The following is a 17646-nucleotide window of genomic DNA, read 5'->3' on the forward strand; positions in this document are numbered from 1 at the left end:
GGCTGAGACAGGCGGAGCAACTGCGAATAACAGAGATAGTCGCCGCATGATGGGCGCGTTGCCGGTGTATGTTGGACAGGGGTGGTGGAGATCGTTCATGGACGAAGCGTGTGAACATGAACGTGCAAAAACCATCAAAAGAACACATCGTGACGAGAGATCCATCAGCGCCCCCATCCGTGACGGAACGGCGCATCCATACGGCGTGGGTGGATGCGGGCCTGGTCGTCAGGGTGCTGTTGTTAGCAGCACCGATGAGAAAGATGAGATATGCGTAAGAAAGAACTAGGTCCCACGGACGTAGCCTTGGGCCTAGCTTGGCACCGTTAGACCCATACTACAGCGAGTCCGCCATCTTCGATTCCTTCAACCACTGCTCCCTTCTTCACTAATTCTCCCCCACACCACGCTTTATCTCGCCTGACGGCGAAACAATCACCGGTTTCGCCATCGGCTCCATCAAGCCAACGGCCCAAAAACTCACAAATATCTAACTTTGACTTGCTGATCCCAAAATCGCGTGTATGCGCTGATGGGCCTTCTCATGCTGCGTTGATATCCGCACTTGACGGGCTTCTTCTTAGCGACAACCCTGGCGACAGCCCGCGCCTGCCTTGAAAGGGTTCTTCGACGTTCTTTGGCCTGGCCCTTCTATTGATTCTGCCTTCCCTTTAGAACTCGACATGGCAGACACGAAGAACGGCGAAGGCGAGGCTCCGTCTTCGACGGCTGGGGACCAGTCCAATGCACCATCACCGCGCAACGAAGAGGATGTGCAAAGCAATCAACAACATCAACCCAACGCTGCATCAGAAACAGCACCTTCAAAATCAACTAGCAAGGCTTCTTCCACTAGAAATTCGACACCTGCTGCTTCTTTGGAGGTACAGCACCCTGCACAGGATCCCGACGACGCGTCTTCTGCCATGGAAGACGTGCAACCATCACTGGAGGCCACCAACGGTACTTCAAATCAGTCCAAAGCATCATCAAAAGAGCCAGATCAAAATGGTGAGGCGCCATCGTCATACGGTACGCGATCGCGCGGCCGTCCTGGCAGGTCGCGACCTAATTATGCTGAAGACACCGAAATGGACTTTGAAGTGGGAGCTGTAGCCGCGAATGGCAACGTATCTGATCCGCCGTCGCGTAATTCTGTGGCTCCCGAAAACGGTCATGTTCCCAGTGTGAGTGGGAAGAAAGGTTCCGCCTCTGCACAAGGCAATGCATCGTGGGGTAATTCCGGATCCAACACTAAAGAAAACGCGCCGAATCCCAATATTTCCGGCACATCAACAACCGCTGCAACAACTCAGTCCAGCACACCACAGCCGCAACCCGCAACCAAACGGCGCAAAAATGCTGCTGCCAACGGCGCAAATGGTAGTCACGCGAGCGCCGCTGCGCCAAGCCAAGCAGGGGCGAAGCGCGGAAGCCATGCCAGCGCCATGGTAGCCGCCAACAGCGCGCGGGAGTCCAACATGATGACTTTCGAAAACACTGGCGCTTTCCTCGTCGATGGTCACTTGGAAGCAGACGATGGTCAGATTGTTTCCGTTAATGGTAAGTTTTGATTTGCTTTGGCTGCAGCTGACGGTCGCTCCGTTACGCCAGCCACGTCTTGCGGCTTGTTTTCCGTTTTCTAATTGGATGTGCAGATCAAGTGTACCTCGTGTGCGAGCCGCCCGGCGAGCCCTACTACCTCTGCCGGGTCATGGAGTTTATCCACGTCGACAACGACCCCAAGAAGCGGATAGAGTCCATGCGAGTTAATTGGTTCTACCGCCCACGAGATGTCCAGCGCTACAACAATGACACTCGTCTGGTCTATGCGACCATGCACTCGGATCTTTGTCCCCTTGCATCTCTACGAGGAAAGTGCCAAATCTTGCATCGGAGCGAGATCGGCGATCTGGACGAGTACCGCAAAACCAAAGACAGCTTCTGGTTCAACCAGGTTTTCGATCGCTTCATCCACCGCTGGTACGATGTTATTCCAGTCTCATCAGTCATCAATGTACCCGACAAGGTCAAGAAAGCACTGGATGAGCGATGGAAGTACATTTGTCTCGAGACCAGTCGGGTGAAGGAACTAACTAGCGCCGTCAAGAGCTGCAAGCGTTGTGTCGGATATTGCGCAGCGTAAGTTCTCATCTGCTTCCACACGTGACAAAGCTAACCCAAACAGGAATGACTCCGTAGAATGTGCTGTGTGCCACAACACATATCACATGAACTGCGTACGTCCGCCACTTCTGAAGAAACCATCTCGTGGTTTCGCTTGGGCTTGCGGTCCATGTAGTAGAGCTCAAGAGAAGAAGTTGGAGGCTCGGTTGGGTACCACCCACGAGGATGCAGAGGAAGAAGAAATCATAGACGAAGAAGAGGAGGAGGCGAGCGGCGACACCAATGCGACCACGCCGGATCTGGATTCCCAAATCGACACACATCCTGCTACACAGGCAGAGATAGCCTTGGCTAAGATGTGGCCCATGCGGTACCTTGGCATACATTGCCGAGTAGAGGACGCACTGCAGTACGACGATCGAGCCATCTACCCTCGCGCGAGTTCTAGGTTAGGACCCCGACACCAAGCTAACGTCAACGTCTGGCACGGTCATCCTGTGGAGTTGGTCAAACCGGCGGAGATCAAGAAACGCTACGTCAAGGCTGCCGGTAACAAGAAGGAAGGCAAGCTTTCGAAAGAGACGGTGGCTGCGATCGAAGCAGACAAGGCGGAGAAGGCTAAGCGCCCTAAGTGGGTGATGGACGAGCCGCCTGGATACGTTCGCCGTGGTCAAGATCTTCCGAACAAGGACAAGGAATGTACCGCGGAATTGATGTTCAAGATGCCACCGTTAGGAGTACACTCTACGCGAGGAGAAGATAACGCGCCGACCGTCACGGAGGACCAAGTCAAGGCTTACATGGACCGAGCGAGAGCCTTGGCTAAATCGCACGTTGGCGTAGAACCGTACAACACGAACTTTTTGGATCGGTGTTTGGCGCTCTTTACCAAGCACCAGTACGATGCAGATGTAGCGTTGAAGCATGTCAAAAAGATCGACAAGCGGAAAGACTTGAAAGAGCCTGAGCTGACCAAGGAAGAAGAAAAGAAGTGGAATGAGGGTGTCGCAAAATACGGTTCGGAGATCAGGCTCGTCCGCCTGCACACCAGCAAAACTATGTTCTACGGCGATGCCGTACGCTACTACTACATGTGGAAGAAGACACCCAAAGGAAGGGAGATCTGGGGCTCCTACAGCAGCCGAAAAGGGCGTACCAAAAAGGTGGAGCCTGATGCACAGTCCCGACTTGTTGACGATGTTGCGGACAACGCAGACGACTCGGCCTTTGACAGTGCAAAGGCCATACAGCGCAAGCGTCTCTTCCAGTGCAAGTTCTGCACGGTCCGCCATTCTCGCCAATGGAGACGTGCGCCTGGTGTGACACCTGGCCAGATGATACCTCCTGATGGTCGGTCCAAGGACAAGACCGGGTTCCTTATCGCGCTTTGCCTACGCTGTGCCAACCTATGGCGCAAGTATGCAGTAACGTGGGAAAACGTCGACGAGATTGCGAAGAAAGTCGCGCAAGGTGGAGGAAAGGCATGGAAGCGACGCATCGATGAGGAGCTCCTACGGGAGGTCTACGCGGCGCAGTCAGACCCAAGCTCCAAGAACGGTACCCCCGAGTATGCCGAAGCTCCGAGTGCCACTGCCCAGGCGACTGCAGAGCCGCCCAAGAAAAAACAGAAGACTGCTGCTATGACCAACGGAGACAGCGGAACGACCACTCCAGTCAACGAGCCTGTCTCGAAGAAGAAGGAGAAGGAAAAGTCTACTGCAGCCCCCAAGGCTCCTACACCCCCACCAGTTCCTTCGCCTCCGAAACTAAGGCCTTTGCCCTGCGCCGTCTGTCGATCGTCAGAAGGTTCCCGTCTAGAGTGTGCGGCCTGTCGGTTGACTATCCACAAACGATGTTACGGTGTTGAGGAAACACGACAGGCGAACAAATGGTACTGTGATACATGCAAGAACGACAAGAAAGAGAGCGTGTCATATGTAAGTTACATGCTGAGTATTGTCGAAACACTGCTGACTAGTCAGACGTACGAGTGTGTCCTCTGCCCACAGCAGGATACCGAGCAAGAGTTCTATGAACAGCCGAAGATTACCCACAAGAAGAAGACTGATCGCGATCGCGAAAAGGAGCGCCTAGAGAAGGAGCTTGTTGACCGAGCCAAGGACGAGTATCGCCTCCGACAGCAGGAAAAGGGCCGGCCGCTTGTGCCCCGGGAGCCACTCAAGCGCACTGCCGACAATAACTGGGTACATGTGTACTGTGCAATTTGGCATCCCGAGATCAAGTTCAGCAGCGCAACGCGTCTTGACATGGTGGAGGGGATAGGAGCACCAACACTTAGATACGACGCAGTCTGCAAGCTGTGCAAGACGACTGAGGGCGCCTGTGCATCTTGCTTGCAATGCCATGCGACTTTTCACGTTGGTTGTGCCCACAGCAACGGCTACACGTTCGGGTTCGACATGACACCAGTCAAGGTTTCTCGGAGGGATGCAGTGCCAACGGTTACCATGAACGGAGAAACGGGTACATTGATTGCGGCGATCTGGTGCAAAGAACATACCCCCAAGACTGTTGTTCACCCCATGAACGAGGAAGTGGAAGGGACGGAGCTGATCGCATTGCAATTATTCGCGCGCGAATTCAAGCAGGCCGATCTTACCTTGACAGGCACTGCGCGCAAAGCCAACTTGGTAGACCAGTCGACACGCATCGTGCCCCAAATTGCACCGACCCCAGTTAATCGCAGAGCATCCGCAGTCACCGCGCCAACGCCCACATCGGCCCGTGGTCGACAATCGAACGCTGGCATATCAGTCAAAGAAGAATCTGCCGAACCTCCTGCGCCCAAGCCTGAGCGTAAATGTGTGCGCTGCAAGATTGAAGCTAGTCCGCGATGGTGGAAAGTTGACGCAGATATGCCAGCAACACAAGCGCCTCGTGTGGTAGATGGACCAATTGACCGTGATGGACAGACAGACCAAAACGGCCACGTTGAGAAGAAGCCTGTTGTCGAAGAGGGTCGAATCGTCAATGGCAATGGCCAAGACGATCGGCCAATGACGGATGCGCCAGCTGTCGCTCCACCTGCGCATAACACTTTGCGGTTGAATACTGATGTGGACGCTGCTTCCTCAGCTTCGTATATATGCCAGAAGTGTCATTGGAAGAAACAAAATGGTACGACTGACGACGAGGAAGAGCGAGCGAGGTCGGTATCGATCTTCAAAGAGCCACCGCAGACATACCCTTTGCCGGCAACTCAGATACCACCATATCCACCTCCACCTCCCTCCTTAGCAGGAGGATGGACATTACCAGGTGGTCCCGCACCAGGCCAGCCCCCTCCGCTACCCTCCTGGCATAGCGGTGTCCCTCCGGGACCTGGACATCCCCCGCACCATCTACCCAACGGGAATGGATACGGACCACCACCACTACAGGGCCCACCTGTTGGTCATATCCCTTCGTTCCATGCACCGTACCCACCTCAGCCGAATGGCTACGCGGCTTTCTCAGGTGCACCAATGCACTCTGCGATAGCAGCCGCAGGGCTTCGGCCACCGTACTCAGGACCGCCTATTAGTGGACCTCCCCAGCTACATCATAACAACGGCGCAATGATGGTCAACGGTGCTATGCAATCCCCACGGACGATTCCGTATTCGCCAACTCATCCTCATGCCCATCCGGCCTCGCGTGAAAGCCCATTCACTGCTCCTCCAGCAGTCGCGCAGTACCCCGTACTGCACCACGGTAGCCCTGCCCCTGGCAGACCGGCAACACCCATGGACACGGTGATGCGCGATGCTCCAGCAGTGACGTCGGCGCCCACCGAACGCGCCAATACCGGGGCAAGTGCTAGCCCATCTCTCCGCAACTTGTTACATTAGACTTTCCTTTCGCTCCTTCTCCTTTCTATCTGTGTAATCCGTTTCATCTGAACTTGAAGCATGGGATCGGAGTTGATGCCTTTGGGCGTTTTCAGTGTTGGTTGCAGGAATATGACCTCACAGGACGCCATATTGCGAAACATACGGGGAACACGGTGGAAGTATAGAGTATGGCAGTGAATCCGTTACTGGGCATGTAATTCGGCGTCTGGTGGCATTATACCACAACGTTTACTCTGTGTTTTATCATTTTCCCAGCTTTAGAGTCAGCGACGCTGGCTCCCGACAGTACTGAATACATTTTAAACTTGTCATCATTTTGTCTCCATTGTGCGGTCTGTTGTGCCGTGAAGTTCTCCTCAACTTGTTTAAAGTTTGATCTACCAATATCTTGGTATACACGAAAAAAGAAAAAAGGCTTCTGCGGCGGCAGCGGCGGCGGCGGGCCATGGCTGTCTGACGGTAGCGCACGTGCTCGAGTATGCCCGATACATGTACTAGAAAACACAGGTTTCAACACAGTAGAATGAACCTCACCGACTGTTGCATCATAGCTCACGCGCAGCTTCCAAAGCGATAAATGCTACAGCCACATTTTGGCAGTCGACGTCGCGGAGTGAGGTCCGCCACATCCAGCCAGGCCTGCAAGGAACAAGCTTTCCAGCCCTGCAGGGCACGGGTCGCGATCCACTCCTATCCACGCGTCCCTTGCATACCTCATCCCGACCTCCCCAACCTCGAATTCTGGATCTGCCCCAGCCACAATAGTCGTCGCTTTTCTTTTGATTCTTTCTTTTGCGTCATTCATTTATCGAATCTCTGTTTTCATAAGTTTCCATTTATTTTCCATCAAGCCACTTCCTTGAGTATATACCGTCGAGGTTCAGCCACCTCCCATTAGCCGCCCTTCCATCCATCCCATCTTGAAACCTAACACATCCACGCCTTACACATCTGAAACAAGACCCGTTGCCAACCCTCTCCACACGCGACACACCTCCCTCTCGGGAAGCTAGTCGACCGAAGGAACGAACGACGTAGAAGTGGCGCAGCCTATCCATTAACCGCTCATATCGACCATATTATCTCCCTGAACTGCGGCACGTACTGGGCTTATACCAGTCGATCCTCCCTCCTACGCTCTGAACATATACATCCACGACTCGCCTTTTCCCGAGAGTTGGACACACACACACACACACACACATACACCACATCACAGCCATGCCTTTATTATCATTAACAAAGAGATACTACTGTGTCGACGACTTTGCTGGAGGAAGGGAATGCTATGAAGGTGATGATGGTTTTTGGTACACAGATGTATGTCTACCTTTTACCTCCTGCTCACGAGACGTTAAACTAACAACGCAACAGAAAGGCATAATCGTGAAATGGATAATACTTGCATCGTTCTTTGTCATCTTCTTCGGATGGTTCGTAGGAGGTCGTATCCACGCAAAGCAAAGGTTAAGAAAGGGCCTTCCACTGCTCGGATACCATCGCGTACGTCTACCCCTCTTCCCCCTTCAGTGTCGACGACGCCATCAAATACTAACAAGCAGTGCAACAGTTTCTGATATCCTACTCGGAACGTCGCCGCCATGGCCAAGTCCCCCAGAACCACTTCACCTTTTACCAAACACAAAACCCCTACGCACCCAACCCACAGTACACACAGAGGCAGGACGGCACATGGGCGGAACCCCCGCCGCTGTACCAGAACACCGATGCGCCACCACAATATTTTGCGCCACCGCCGCCCGGTGCCACCAAGGCGAACCCTAACCAAGGGGCGCAGGCTATGGAGATGCCGTTGTACGGTGCACCACCACAAGGAGTACCTCAGCAGACGGGACCTCAGCAGAGTGGTGTCATTGGTGCGGATGTAGAACAGGGTCAAACACAGGAGCTACCACCTCGACCGGCAAAGGCGAAGCTTATGGGTGTATTGGATCGCTTTAGACGGTAGACAGAATACATAAGAAGATGGCGCAAGCGCTGGGAAGAATACGTGACTGGATCACGTTTATTGCATTCATGTATTAACAAGCTGTTGAACCATATCTCTATAATAATTTGATGACCAAGCAGACGTAATATTCATTCACTCAATAATCAATCAATCAATGTCCATGGCATCGCCGTCTCCGTCTGCAGGTGTTGCCGTAGGTTGGGGTATCGCATCCATCATCCTGTCTTCTCTAATGATAGGACCACTACTGTGGTAGTTATTCCTTGCCAAATCTACATTCTCAGGTTCCGTTACTGGGTTCACCTGCTTATCCCTGATGCGTTGTCTTGCCTCTACAATGGCCTTGCGCACGTTGTCTTGAGCCTCGGGTACTGTCAGACTTGCAGGTACATTGTACAGGACCAACTGGTTCTTGTCCGTGGGCTTGGGCTCCGGGCCCAGTAAGATGTGCTTTGGTATCTTGGAGAGATGCTTTTCGATATCGGAAAGGAAAATGGGATTCTCTTCGTCGGACTCAATGTCGGAGAGTTCAGCGCTTAGGTCGGAAATGTAGACTCTGTGGGGGGTGTCTTCTACCTGCATGCCGGTCTCTTCTTCTTGGGCGCGGGGGAAGCGTGGCTTGCGAGGCTGTTTCCGCCTGGAGGCGACAAAGGCCAGAGGGTCGCCATAGGAGGTGGGCGATTGGGATTGGCGCGGGAGTGTGGCATCTGTTGAGCCCGGAACAGGGATGTAGAGGCGTGTGCCATTGTTGTCTACTGCGATGGTACAGTTAGCATGGCAATCTAGCGTCTGCGGGGGGATTGAGCATACCCAAGTTGAGCAAGTCGAATCGCTTACTCAGCCGCTGCTCGTTCTCGAGGGAACTGTCTGCGGCTCTCTTGGTGCCGTGGGGCGCATTCTGTTGCGCATAGGGAGGAGGGTTGCTAGCGACTTGCGCCATGCATCGCAGCTTTGGGGGTGAATCTGTTTCACGGGAGTCGAGGTCAGGTTGCAGTGCGAGTCCGAGACAGCCGATTGGTAGAGCGGGGTGATTATCTGGCGATAGTGGTGCTGTTACGGTGGTGCGATCGGGGCATGGTGCTGGCTGGGGTTGTTATAATGGACATGTAGTCTAGGCGCAGTTACGTGAAGCTTCCAGAAGGGCTGAGGCCACCGTCGGTCCTCCGAAGCTCCTACGCCCGCCGCCCGCCGCCCAGTCAGCCCCGCAATCGCTGCACTGGCCTGCAGCTCGGCGCCCGCACCCACATGTTTTCGTGAATGCGCCAACTACTGATTAGAGCCCCTCTGAGTCACCAAAGGGTTAGACTTGCCAGTCAACCACGGCTTAGCTGTCTCAGTCAATCAAGCCACAGCTCTCTCCACCATACGAGACTCTTCACCCACACACGACATCTTTCGCTGCCCCTCCACCACGACGGCAACGCGCAGGCCGCAAACATGTCGCTCGTAGACGAGAAGCACGAATGGAGCGCCCTCCGCGTGCGCCAGACCTTCCTTGACTACTTCAAGCAGCGTGGACACACCTTTGGTGCGCTTCTCCTGTCACACTCCAGATGCATGCCAATTGACAACAACAAAAACAGTGCCTTCCTCATCCGTCGTCCCCCTCTCCGACCCCACCCTTCTCTTCACCAATGCGGGCATGAACCAGTACAAGGCCATCTTCCAAGGCACCATCGACCCCTCGTCCGACTTCGCACAGCTCAAGCGCGCCGCCAACTCGCAAAAGTGCATTCGCGCTGGTGGAAAGCACAATGACCTCGACGATGTTGGCAAGGACAGTTACCACCACACCTTCTTCGAGATGCTGGGAAACTGGAGTTTCGGCGACTACTTCAAGACCGAGGCCGTAGGCTTCACCTGGGAGCTTCTCACAAAAGTCTACGGCATAGATCCCAAAAGGTTGTACGTGACCTACTTTGAGGGAACAGATGAGCTGGAGCCAGACCTGGAAGCCAAGGAGCTGTGGAAGAGCGTGGGCGTGCCAGAAGACCACATTCTGCCCGGAGACATGAAGGACAACTTCTGGGAGATGGGTGACCAGGGGCCATGCGGACCTTGCTCAGAGGTACACTACGACCTGAGAGAGCCAGTCAACGGAGAGTACAGGAACGCTGCCTCGCTCGTCAACATGGACGATCCCGAGGTCATCGAAATCTGGAACAACGTCTTCATGCAGTACAACCGCGAACCCGACCGATCACTACGACCCCTACCGAACAAGCACATCGATACCGGTATGGGCTACGAGCGTTTGGTTTCGGTGCTACAACACAAAAAGTCAAACTACGACACCGATGTTTTCACACCACTGTTCAAGAGGATACAAGATATCACTGGAGCGCGCGAGTACAGGGGACAATTCGGCGACCAAGACCCGGATGGTATCGATACCGCATACCGAGTTGTCGCCGATCACGTTCGCATGATGAGCTTTGCCATTGCCGACGGTGGTGTACCTAACAACGTCGGCCGGGGCTACGTCGTCCGCCGAGTGCTACGACGAGGTGCACGATATGCGCGCAAATACTTTGAGACGGACATTGGTGACTTCTTCTCCAAAATTGTCCCCACACTGGTCGATCAGATGGGCGACATGTTCCCAGAGATCAAGAAGAAGCAACAGGACATCATGGAGATTCTGGACGAGGAAGAAAAGGCATTCGCCAAGTCGCTGGATCGTGGCGAGGTCATCTTCGAAAAGTACGCGCAGAAGGCCAAGGCCAAGGGCTCAGACGACTTGCCTGGAGATGATGTCTGGCGGTTATACGACACCTACGGTTTCCCCGTTGATCTGACAAAGCTCATGGCTGAAGAGCGAGGCTTGAAGATTAAGGATGAAGAGGTCGAGGCCGCACAAGAAAGAGCTCGCGAAGCTAGCAAGGGCGACAAGAAGGCCGGCGCGGTAGTTGTCAAGTTCGACGTACACGACCTTGGTGCGTTGGAGAACATGCCCGAAGTCCCCAAGACCGACGACTCCGCCAAGTTTGGTCGCGAGAACATTACCGCCACCATCAAGGCGATATACCACAACAAGAAGTTCCTTAAGAGTACAACAGAAGTACCGGAGGGGGAGCAATTTGGAGTCTTGCTTGACAAGACAAACTTCTATGCCGAACAGGGTGGCCAGGAGTTCGACACCGGAAGGTTGTTAGTAGATGGCGAGGCTGAAATCAGTATTGAGAACGTACAGGTCTACGCCGGCTACGTACTACACACTGGTTACATCAAGTACGGTGAGCTGAGCGTGGGCAGCGACGTCATTGCCGAGTTCGACGAGCTCCGAAGACATCCCATCCGTAACAACCACACCGGCACCCACGTTCTCAACTACGCTCTCCGGGAAGTCCTTGGTAACGAGGTCGACCAGAAGGGTTCGCTCGTCGCACCGGAGAAGCTGCGTTTCGACTTCTCACACAAGGCGGGTCTGTCAGACGCGGAACTGGACAAGGTTGAGAAGATCTCATCCGAGTACATCAAGCAGGACTCGCAGGTATACGCCAAGGAGGTACCTCTCGCATCCGCAAAGGAAATCCGCGGTGTCCGTGCCGTCTTCGGTGAGACTTACCCCGACCCGGTGCGTGTCGTCTCTGTCGGAGTACCAGTCGAAGAGCTCCTCAAGGATGTCAAGAACGAGAAGTGGGAAAAGCTTTCCATCGAGTTCTGTGGTGGTACGCACGTGCTCAAGACAGGCGAAATCAAAGAACTCGTCATTCTCGAGGAATCCGGTATTGCCAAGGGCATCCGCCGCATTGTCGCTGTAACAGGTCAAGAAGCCTACAACGTGCAGCGTATCGCCCGTGAATTCCAAGAACGTGTACAAAACATGGGCAAGATGGCTTTCGGACCCCAAAAGGAAGCTGAAGCCAAGAAGATCGGTGTCGATCTTAACAACCTCACTGTCTCTGCCATTGCGAAGAGCAAACTCCGGGAGGAATTCGCTAAGATCCAAAAGAGCATTCTCGACGAGCAAAAGGCCGCTGCCAAAGCCGATAACAAGCGCGTACTTGATGAGGTGACCAAGTTCTTCGAAGACGACAGCAAGAAATTTATGGTCAAGAAGTTGGAATGGTCAAGTACTGTCAACAAGGCTATCAGCGAAGTTATCAAGACTATCTCTGGGCCTAAGAGTGCGCTCAAGGATCGGTCGTTGTATCTCTTCTCCGCTTCGCCTGAAGAGGGTAAGGTTGTGCATGGGTGTTATGTGAGCGAGGTATGTTCTTCTTGCAGACCCTGACTCTCTCGACAGCAGTGCTAACGTTTCCATGTAGCCATTCAAGAACGCAGGTGCCGATGGACCCAAGTGGGCTGCTGCTGTCACTCCAATTATCGGTGGCAAGGCAGGTGGAAAGCCAGGCGCTCCTACTGCCATTGGCCAGGGTACGAACGCGGATAAGGTTGATCAAGGTGTTGAGGAGGCAACAAAGTGGATCGAGAATCTCAAACTCTGAGATGGTACTTTGAGGTGCTGAGATGTGAGCATGTAAGATCCCGTCTTGGTATATTAGACGGAGCGAGAGAATCTTAGATACGCAAGACCCAATGCATATGCATGAAAATGTACTGCCATGTCCAAACAGAAATCTCATGTCATGATCACGCAAAGTCTAGGGCACAGTCATTATGATTCGCGTCATCAACCTCTTACATGTAAAAACATGTTGCAGCTTTGGAACTTGATAATAGCGTATCCATAACAAGCAGCGAAGGACTCGTAACTCTAAAGATGTAAATTACACTTCTTTACCCCCTCCAAACCAAAAACAGATACCAAGCCCCGCCAAGGACAATCACAGTCTTCAGACTCGTCCTGAACTCCCACCAGAACAAGGCCAGTCCTTTTCTCCGTTTCCTTGGCTTCCTAGCAGCCTTGGTGCTCACACCATAGACTCTGACCTTCTTGTCCCTATCATGATCGTCATCATCGTAGTCCTTGGTAGGGTCATAGCCCGCATGTTGTACCAACGGGAGATTATATCTGGATTGTTGACTTTGTTGTTGCTGCATGTTGCGTGTTTGAGTGGTTGTGCGGACGGATAGGTTCCCCATGCGTTCAGAAGACGTTGAGGAATTTGACGAATGTGATTCCTTCTCCGCTGCTGTCGTAGCAGGGAACGTGCTTGTATTTGTTGTAGGCAGGAGAGGACTCTCAGTCGTCATGTCTGCTTCGCTTGAGGAGACGACGCCGAGAGTAACGAGAGCCGCGCGAAGTATCAGAATCATCAACGTAAGGCCAAATAGCAACCCGTATTTGAGAAATGTGCCGATTTGATCTGGAAGTAGACATAGCTTTGTTTGAATTGTCTTGCTCGCATCGCCGTTCTTGGGGTTGCCGTGTACGTCGACAGGATTCCATAAGCTGACGAGTTGTACACCAGGAAGTCTAACGCCCATGGCCCAGCTAGTGCTCTTGACAGTGATTTCTCGTATGCCGCCACCGGCACTAGTATATGCTTTGTGGAGAACCTCGCAGTAATCGTGGTCGTCGCCTGAGAAGGCGTATCGTATGTCTCCCACTTTCTCGGCTATGTCGGCAGTGATCTCGCGGTTGAGCACATTTTGGTATTGGTATCCGCCGCGCACGGAGATGGCGTTGCGGTCGTCGTGCTCGAGGGGTGGTTGCCCAGCTGGTGGAGGGGTTGGGGGCCAGTGTTCGCGAAGAGGTCCGCAGGGTGTACCTGGTGCGCGGTAGAGAGGGACGTGGGTGAGGAGAATCGTAGGGAATTCGGTGATTTCGTCATTGGCGTGTGGAAGTTCGGATGTCGCTAGGTCTTTCTTCTCAATTGCGTAGTGAGGCATACCAGGGTAGGGTCTGAGGCCCTGCTGGGCACGTAGCTCGCGCTGTATCAGACGCCTTTTACGCTTTTTCGCATCTTCGAGGAAGTCTTTCGTAGGTCGCCATAGCTTCTCCACCTGTTCTGGTGATTCTTGACCGAGTGCGCTTAGGGAGACGCTGTCGATTGAGACGAAAGTGTGATTTGCAATTATGTCGATTCTGCTTCCATCACCAAAGTATGCATTGAACCTGTCTCGGACGCCTTCTTGCACTCCTCTGGCAAATCCCAGGTCATGGTTACCAGGTAAACTGCTTATGAGCTTCCTCCCAGGTTGTCCAGGTCTTGGCTGCATACCCCCGTCACCCCAGTGCTTGAAGAATATGTCCCCGAATCTTCTGTACTCGTTCATCCAAAAGTCGTTGCCATACTTGCGATATTGTTTTTCAGGCGAAGTAGTGGTGCGCGTAGACCATTCGCGGCCACCATCAAATAGATCGCCAAGGAAGAATATAGTGTCAGGGTATAGGATAGTCTGAAAGCGAGAGTAGGTGCGGCGAAGGTAGAGATCCGTGTACTTGTAGGCAAGAGGGTTGAGAGGCCACGGGCGACCTGGATACGTGTGCGGATCTATGAGTTGCGGGTCGGCGACGAAGACGAGTCTGTGGGGGTTTGCGCCAGCTTCCTAGACACGTAGTTAGTCTTGCGCACATGTACAGATATCGGATGGTATGCTCGTACCCAGTTTTCCCAGTTGTCCCAGTTGCAGCTCTCCACAGCGCTGTTGAAGACACCTCTTTCGCCCCAGTATAAAACTACCCACCACAGCAGCACCAGCGCTCTCACAAGCGTAAACAGCCGCTTGAAGCTCCAACTTCCACTTTGCAGTTCATTCCTCTTCTCCTGCACAGCAGGCCGTATGCGATATAAGAAGAAAGCCCGCACCAGCCGCCATGCTTGGTGGGTTAAGCTCTCCGGTTCTGAGTATGCGCCGACGGGAACGCCATACTCGTCGTAGGTTGTCATTGTCTATCAAAGAAATGAAAGAGTTGCTGGTGCAGCATTTTGGAAACAGGTTGACGTCGAAGGGAACGTTACGCAGTCGTGAACATGTCGCCTACGTAATGCTCAAAGGGGCACCAGTTGCGTCGTGTTAATGGTCTGGGGAAAATGCGGCCAGGGTCCGCCCGGGCGAGGCTGATCTGCCGCTACGAGGGACCCGACGCGGGCGTCTGCAGTGTAACTCTGCTCATCACCAAAACACATGACATGATGCTGCACACGTCCAAAATGCGTCATCTAAGTAATCTTCTCGAACATATGCAAGTGATATCATTTGGAACATGCTAAAAGTACAAACAACATTTTCCCTTCCCCTCTAGTACTCAAGTGTCACCTCTTGACCCTTGACCCGACCAATAACGATCTCAGGTGCGTACTTGGGAATGACTTCATCGTCGTGCAGCATCTCAAACTCCTCTGATGCATCTTTGCCCATATGGCTAAAGAGCGCCTGAGGACCTCCTGGGTGCTCATCTGTCCAGTTGGTCACGTCCATGACAATACCCTTTACGGCGATCCATAGATCATCCTTCTTGTTGTGCTTCGCAACCTCCTCGAGCGAGAATTCCTTGTCTGGAATGCTGAACTTCTTGGGTGCGTTGGGCTTGGAAACCTTGCCGGGGTCACTTGAGTCGCCGTTTGAAGACATGACCGGAGCGGCGGATTCCTGCTTTTGATGCTGAACGGGGTCCGACGACGAGCTGGCGCCGGCTTGAGCGTTTCCACTGACACCGTTGCCCCACTCGACGGATACCTTGCCCGGTTGTGATGGGTCGATGTGTAGCGAGATCTGACCGAGACGGTTTACAGCGGCACCACCAGACTTGTTGAGCGCTTGTTGGAAGAGGTACTTGGAAGCAGACTCTCCTGCTACACGACCGTAGACAACGCAGCCAAGGAGTGATGAGCCACCGAGGCGGTTGGCACCATGGACACCACCAGCAAGCTCACCACAGACGTACAGACCATCGAATGGCTTGCCCTCGGAGTTCAAGCACTGTGCTTGGTCGTTGATCTCGATACCACCCATGGTGAAGTGGAGTACAGGCTCCATTTGCGCAACGTGGAAGGTGTCATTGATGTCAAAAGGCAGGTTGTGGAAGTACTTTTTGTTCCACTCGTCCTTCTTCTCGCCCTTTGCAATCGCGTTGTAGCTTTGGAACTCTGCTTGGAGGTCCTTGTCGCTGATACCAATCTCCTTGGCGAGCTCTGCACCAGTCATCTTCTTCATCAGGCCACGGCCAGAGTAATGTCTTGTGTGGAAATCGAGGACGTTGGATGCTTTCGAGTTGAGGACGAGGCGAATGGGCCAGTTGCCCTTGTCCTTCTCGCCCCACATCATACCGGAGACGTAGTCGCGGTGACCGAGGTCGTCGCAGAAGCGCTTGCCCTTGTTGTTGAGAAGAATACCACCCTCACCACGGAGAGCTAGGAACTGTCAGCGTGGAACAACGAAGTCGGTAGTAGTGTACAAACCTTCAGCGGCCAGGAACTTAGTCTTCGCCGTAGGGTCCTTAGGGTCTACCAGACCGGTAGGATGAACCTGAACCTTGTCCATGTCGATGCCGTTGGCACCAATCTTCATCAGCATCTTGTGTCCATCACCGGTGGCGTGAGCACCGTTGGTGGTGGAGAGGTCGTAGGTGTCTGGCCTCCACTTTTTCAGAAGAGAGTCCTCTGTAAAGTCGGCGGCATAACCACCAGTGGCCAGGATGACAGGGCCCTCAAGTGTTGTCTCCTCGCCGTTGAATGTGTAGGTGACACCGGTAGCACGGTTGCCTTCGGTGTTGATCTTGGAGACCTTGGCCTTCTTGACGAGCTGGACGCGCTCTGGCTCCTGCTCGGCCAACTCTTCGAATCGTTGCATCAGGGCGTATGTGATGGCCATTCCGGGGAACTTGGCATCGTGGCCACGGTGGGTACGAGGTTGGGAGTGACCACTGTCAAAGTCAGTACATGTGTGAGATGCGGGAATAACGTCAAACGTACCCCAACCGCGAAACGAGAGTCAGATCGAGGTTGAAAACGTCCATCAACCACTCGACGGCAGCAGCGGACTTGTAGGTCAGAACCTTGATCAGGTCTGGTCGCGCCTTGTCTCGCGCAGATTTGAGTGTGTCATCGTAGAACTGCTTGACGCTGTCGCCAATCTTCTCATCTACTTGTGTCCTTGTAAGGGCACCGTTGATTCCGGATGTAGCCTTGGTGGAGTTGCCTCCCATGAAGTTGTTCTTGTCCAAAAGGACGACATTTCCACCAGCAAGGTAGATGGTATGAGCAGCGCTCAAGCCGGACACTGTCGTCGTGGTTAGCTATGCGCGTGACGGCATATGATGCAGTGATGCTTACAGCCAGCGCCAACAACAATAACTCTCTCAGGCATGGTGATGAATGCAGACGAAGAGGGAATGAAAGTAAAAGACGGGGTATCGAGAGAGCAGATGAGGGCGAAAAGTCTGGGGATCGGCTTCTGCTTTGTATGGATGCAACGGATAGGATGCTCGGCTTCCAGCTAGCACTTGAATCGTCGCAACTTGTGCCTCGGAAGTGGAGAATGCGCTAACCCGCATGCACCTGTCGCCGGGCGGACCCAATCATGTGGCGGCTGTTTGTACGCCAGAGATGTGAGATTCACCCAGACGAGCCTGGATTGCGCTGCTGATGGTAATATCAAGCAACTGCTCAGCTGTCGCATGTGAAGACGCTCGTCTCCGTCACTATACACATGACTTGGGTATGCGAGGCGTGGTTGGCCCCATGCGCAACGCTGACCTCTCCTTCGGACGGAACGCCGAGGAGCTGGGGCTTGGAGAACCTGGGGCAAGTCACGCGTGGGAACACGCAACTCGCCGTTGGC

General features: G+C 53.6%; 6 protein-coding genes across 6 annotated transcripts; 3 read left to right on the plus strand and 3 right to left on the minus strand.

The window, feature by feature from the left end:
• Positions 1-683: 683 nt before the first annotated feature.
• Positions 684-5978, plus strand: J4E82_008269 (uncharacterized protein; the record flags this gene model as incomplete). The annotated part of the gene is made up of 4 exons (XM_051734503.1): positions 684-1563; positions 1659-2142; positions 2189-4064; positions 4140-5978. The coding sequence occupies 4 exons, from the start codon at positions 684-686 to the stop codon at positions 5976-5978; spliced, it is 5079 nt and encodes a 1692-aa protein (XP_051585682.1).
• Positions 5979-7202: 1224 nt separating this feature from the next.
• Positions 7203-7950, plus strand: J4E82_008270 (uncharacterized protein; the record flags this gene model as incomplete). Its single annotated transcript, XM_051734504.1, has 3 exons — positions 7203-7301; positions 7356-7484; positions 7552-7950. The coding sequence occupies 3 exons, from the start codon at positions 7203-7205 to the stop codon at positions 7948-7950; spliced, it is 627 nt and encodes a 208-aa protein (XP_051585683.1).
• Positions 7951-8100: 150 nt separating this feature from the next.
• On the minus strand, positions 8101-8893 carry J4E82_008271 (uncharacterized protein; the record flags this gene model as incomplete). The annotated part of the gene is made up of 2 exons (XM_051734505.1): positions 8101-8708; positions 8791-8893. The coding sequence occupies 2 exons, from the start codon at positions 8891-8893 to the stop codon at positions 8101-8103; spliced, it is 711 nt and encodes a 236-aa protein (XP_051585684.1).
• A 497-nt stretch (positions 8894-9390) lies between these two features.
• On the plus strand, positions 9391-12404 carry ALA1 (Alanine--tRNA ligase; the record flags this gene model as incomplete). Its single annotated transcript, XM_051734506.1, has 3 exons — positions 9391-9481; positions 9537-12166; positions 12225-12404. The coding sequence occupies 3 exons, from the start codon at positions 9391-9393 to the stop codon at positions 12402-12404; spliced, it is 2901 nt and encodes a 966-aa protein (XP_051585685.1).
• A 292-nt stretch (positions 12405-12696) lies between these two features.
• J4E82_008273 (uncharacterized protein) lies at positions 12697-14753 on the minus strand (the record flags this gene model as incomplete). Its single annotated transcript, XM_051734507.1, has 2 exons — positions 12697-14412; positions 14469-14753. The coding sequence occupies 2 exons, from the start codon at positions 14751-14753 to the stop codon at positions 12697-12699; spliced, it is 2001 nt and encodes a 666-aa protein (XP_051585686.1).
• A 352-nt stretch (positions 14754-15105) lies between these two features.
• Positions 15106-17172, minus strand: J4E82_008274 (uncharacterized protein; the record flags this gene model as incomplete). The annotated part of the gene is made up of 4 exons (XM_051734508.1): positions 15106-16217; positions 16266-16729; positions 16779-17085; positions 17139-17172. 4 exons carry the CDS (start codon positions 17170-17172, stop codon positions 15106-15108), a joined length of 1917 nt encoding a protein of 638 aa, XP_051585687.1.
• Positions 17173-17646: the final 474 nt, after the last annotated feature.

This window comes from Alternaria postmessia, assembly GCF_024291825.1.
Source record: "Alternaria postmessia strain BMP 2775 chromosome Unknown scaffold_65, whole genome shotgun sequence".
Classification (NCBI taxonomy): domain Eukaryota; kingdom Fungi; phylum Ascomycota; class Dothideomycetes; order Pleosporales; family Pleosporaceae; genus Alternaria; species Alternaria postmessia.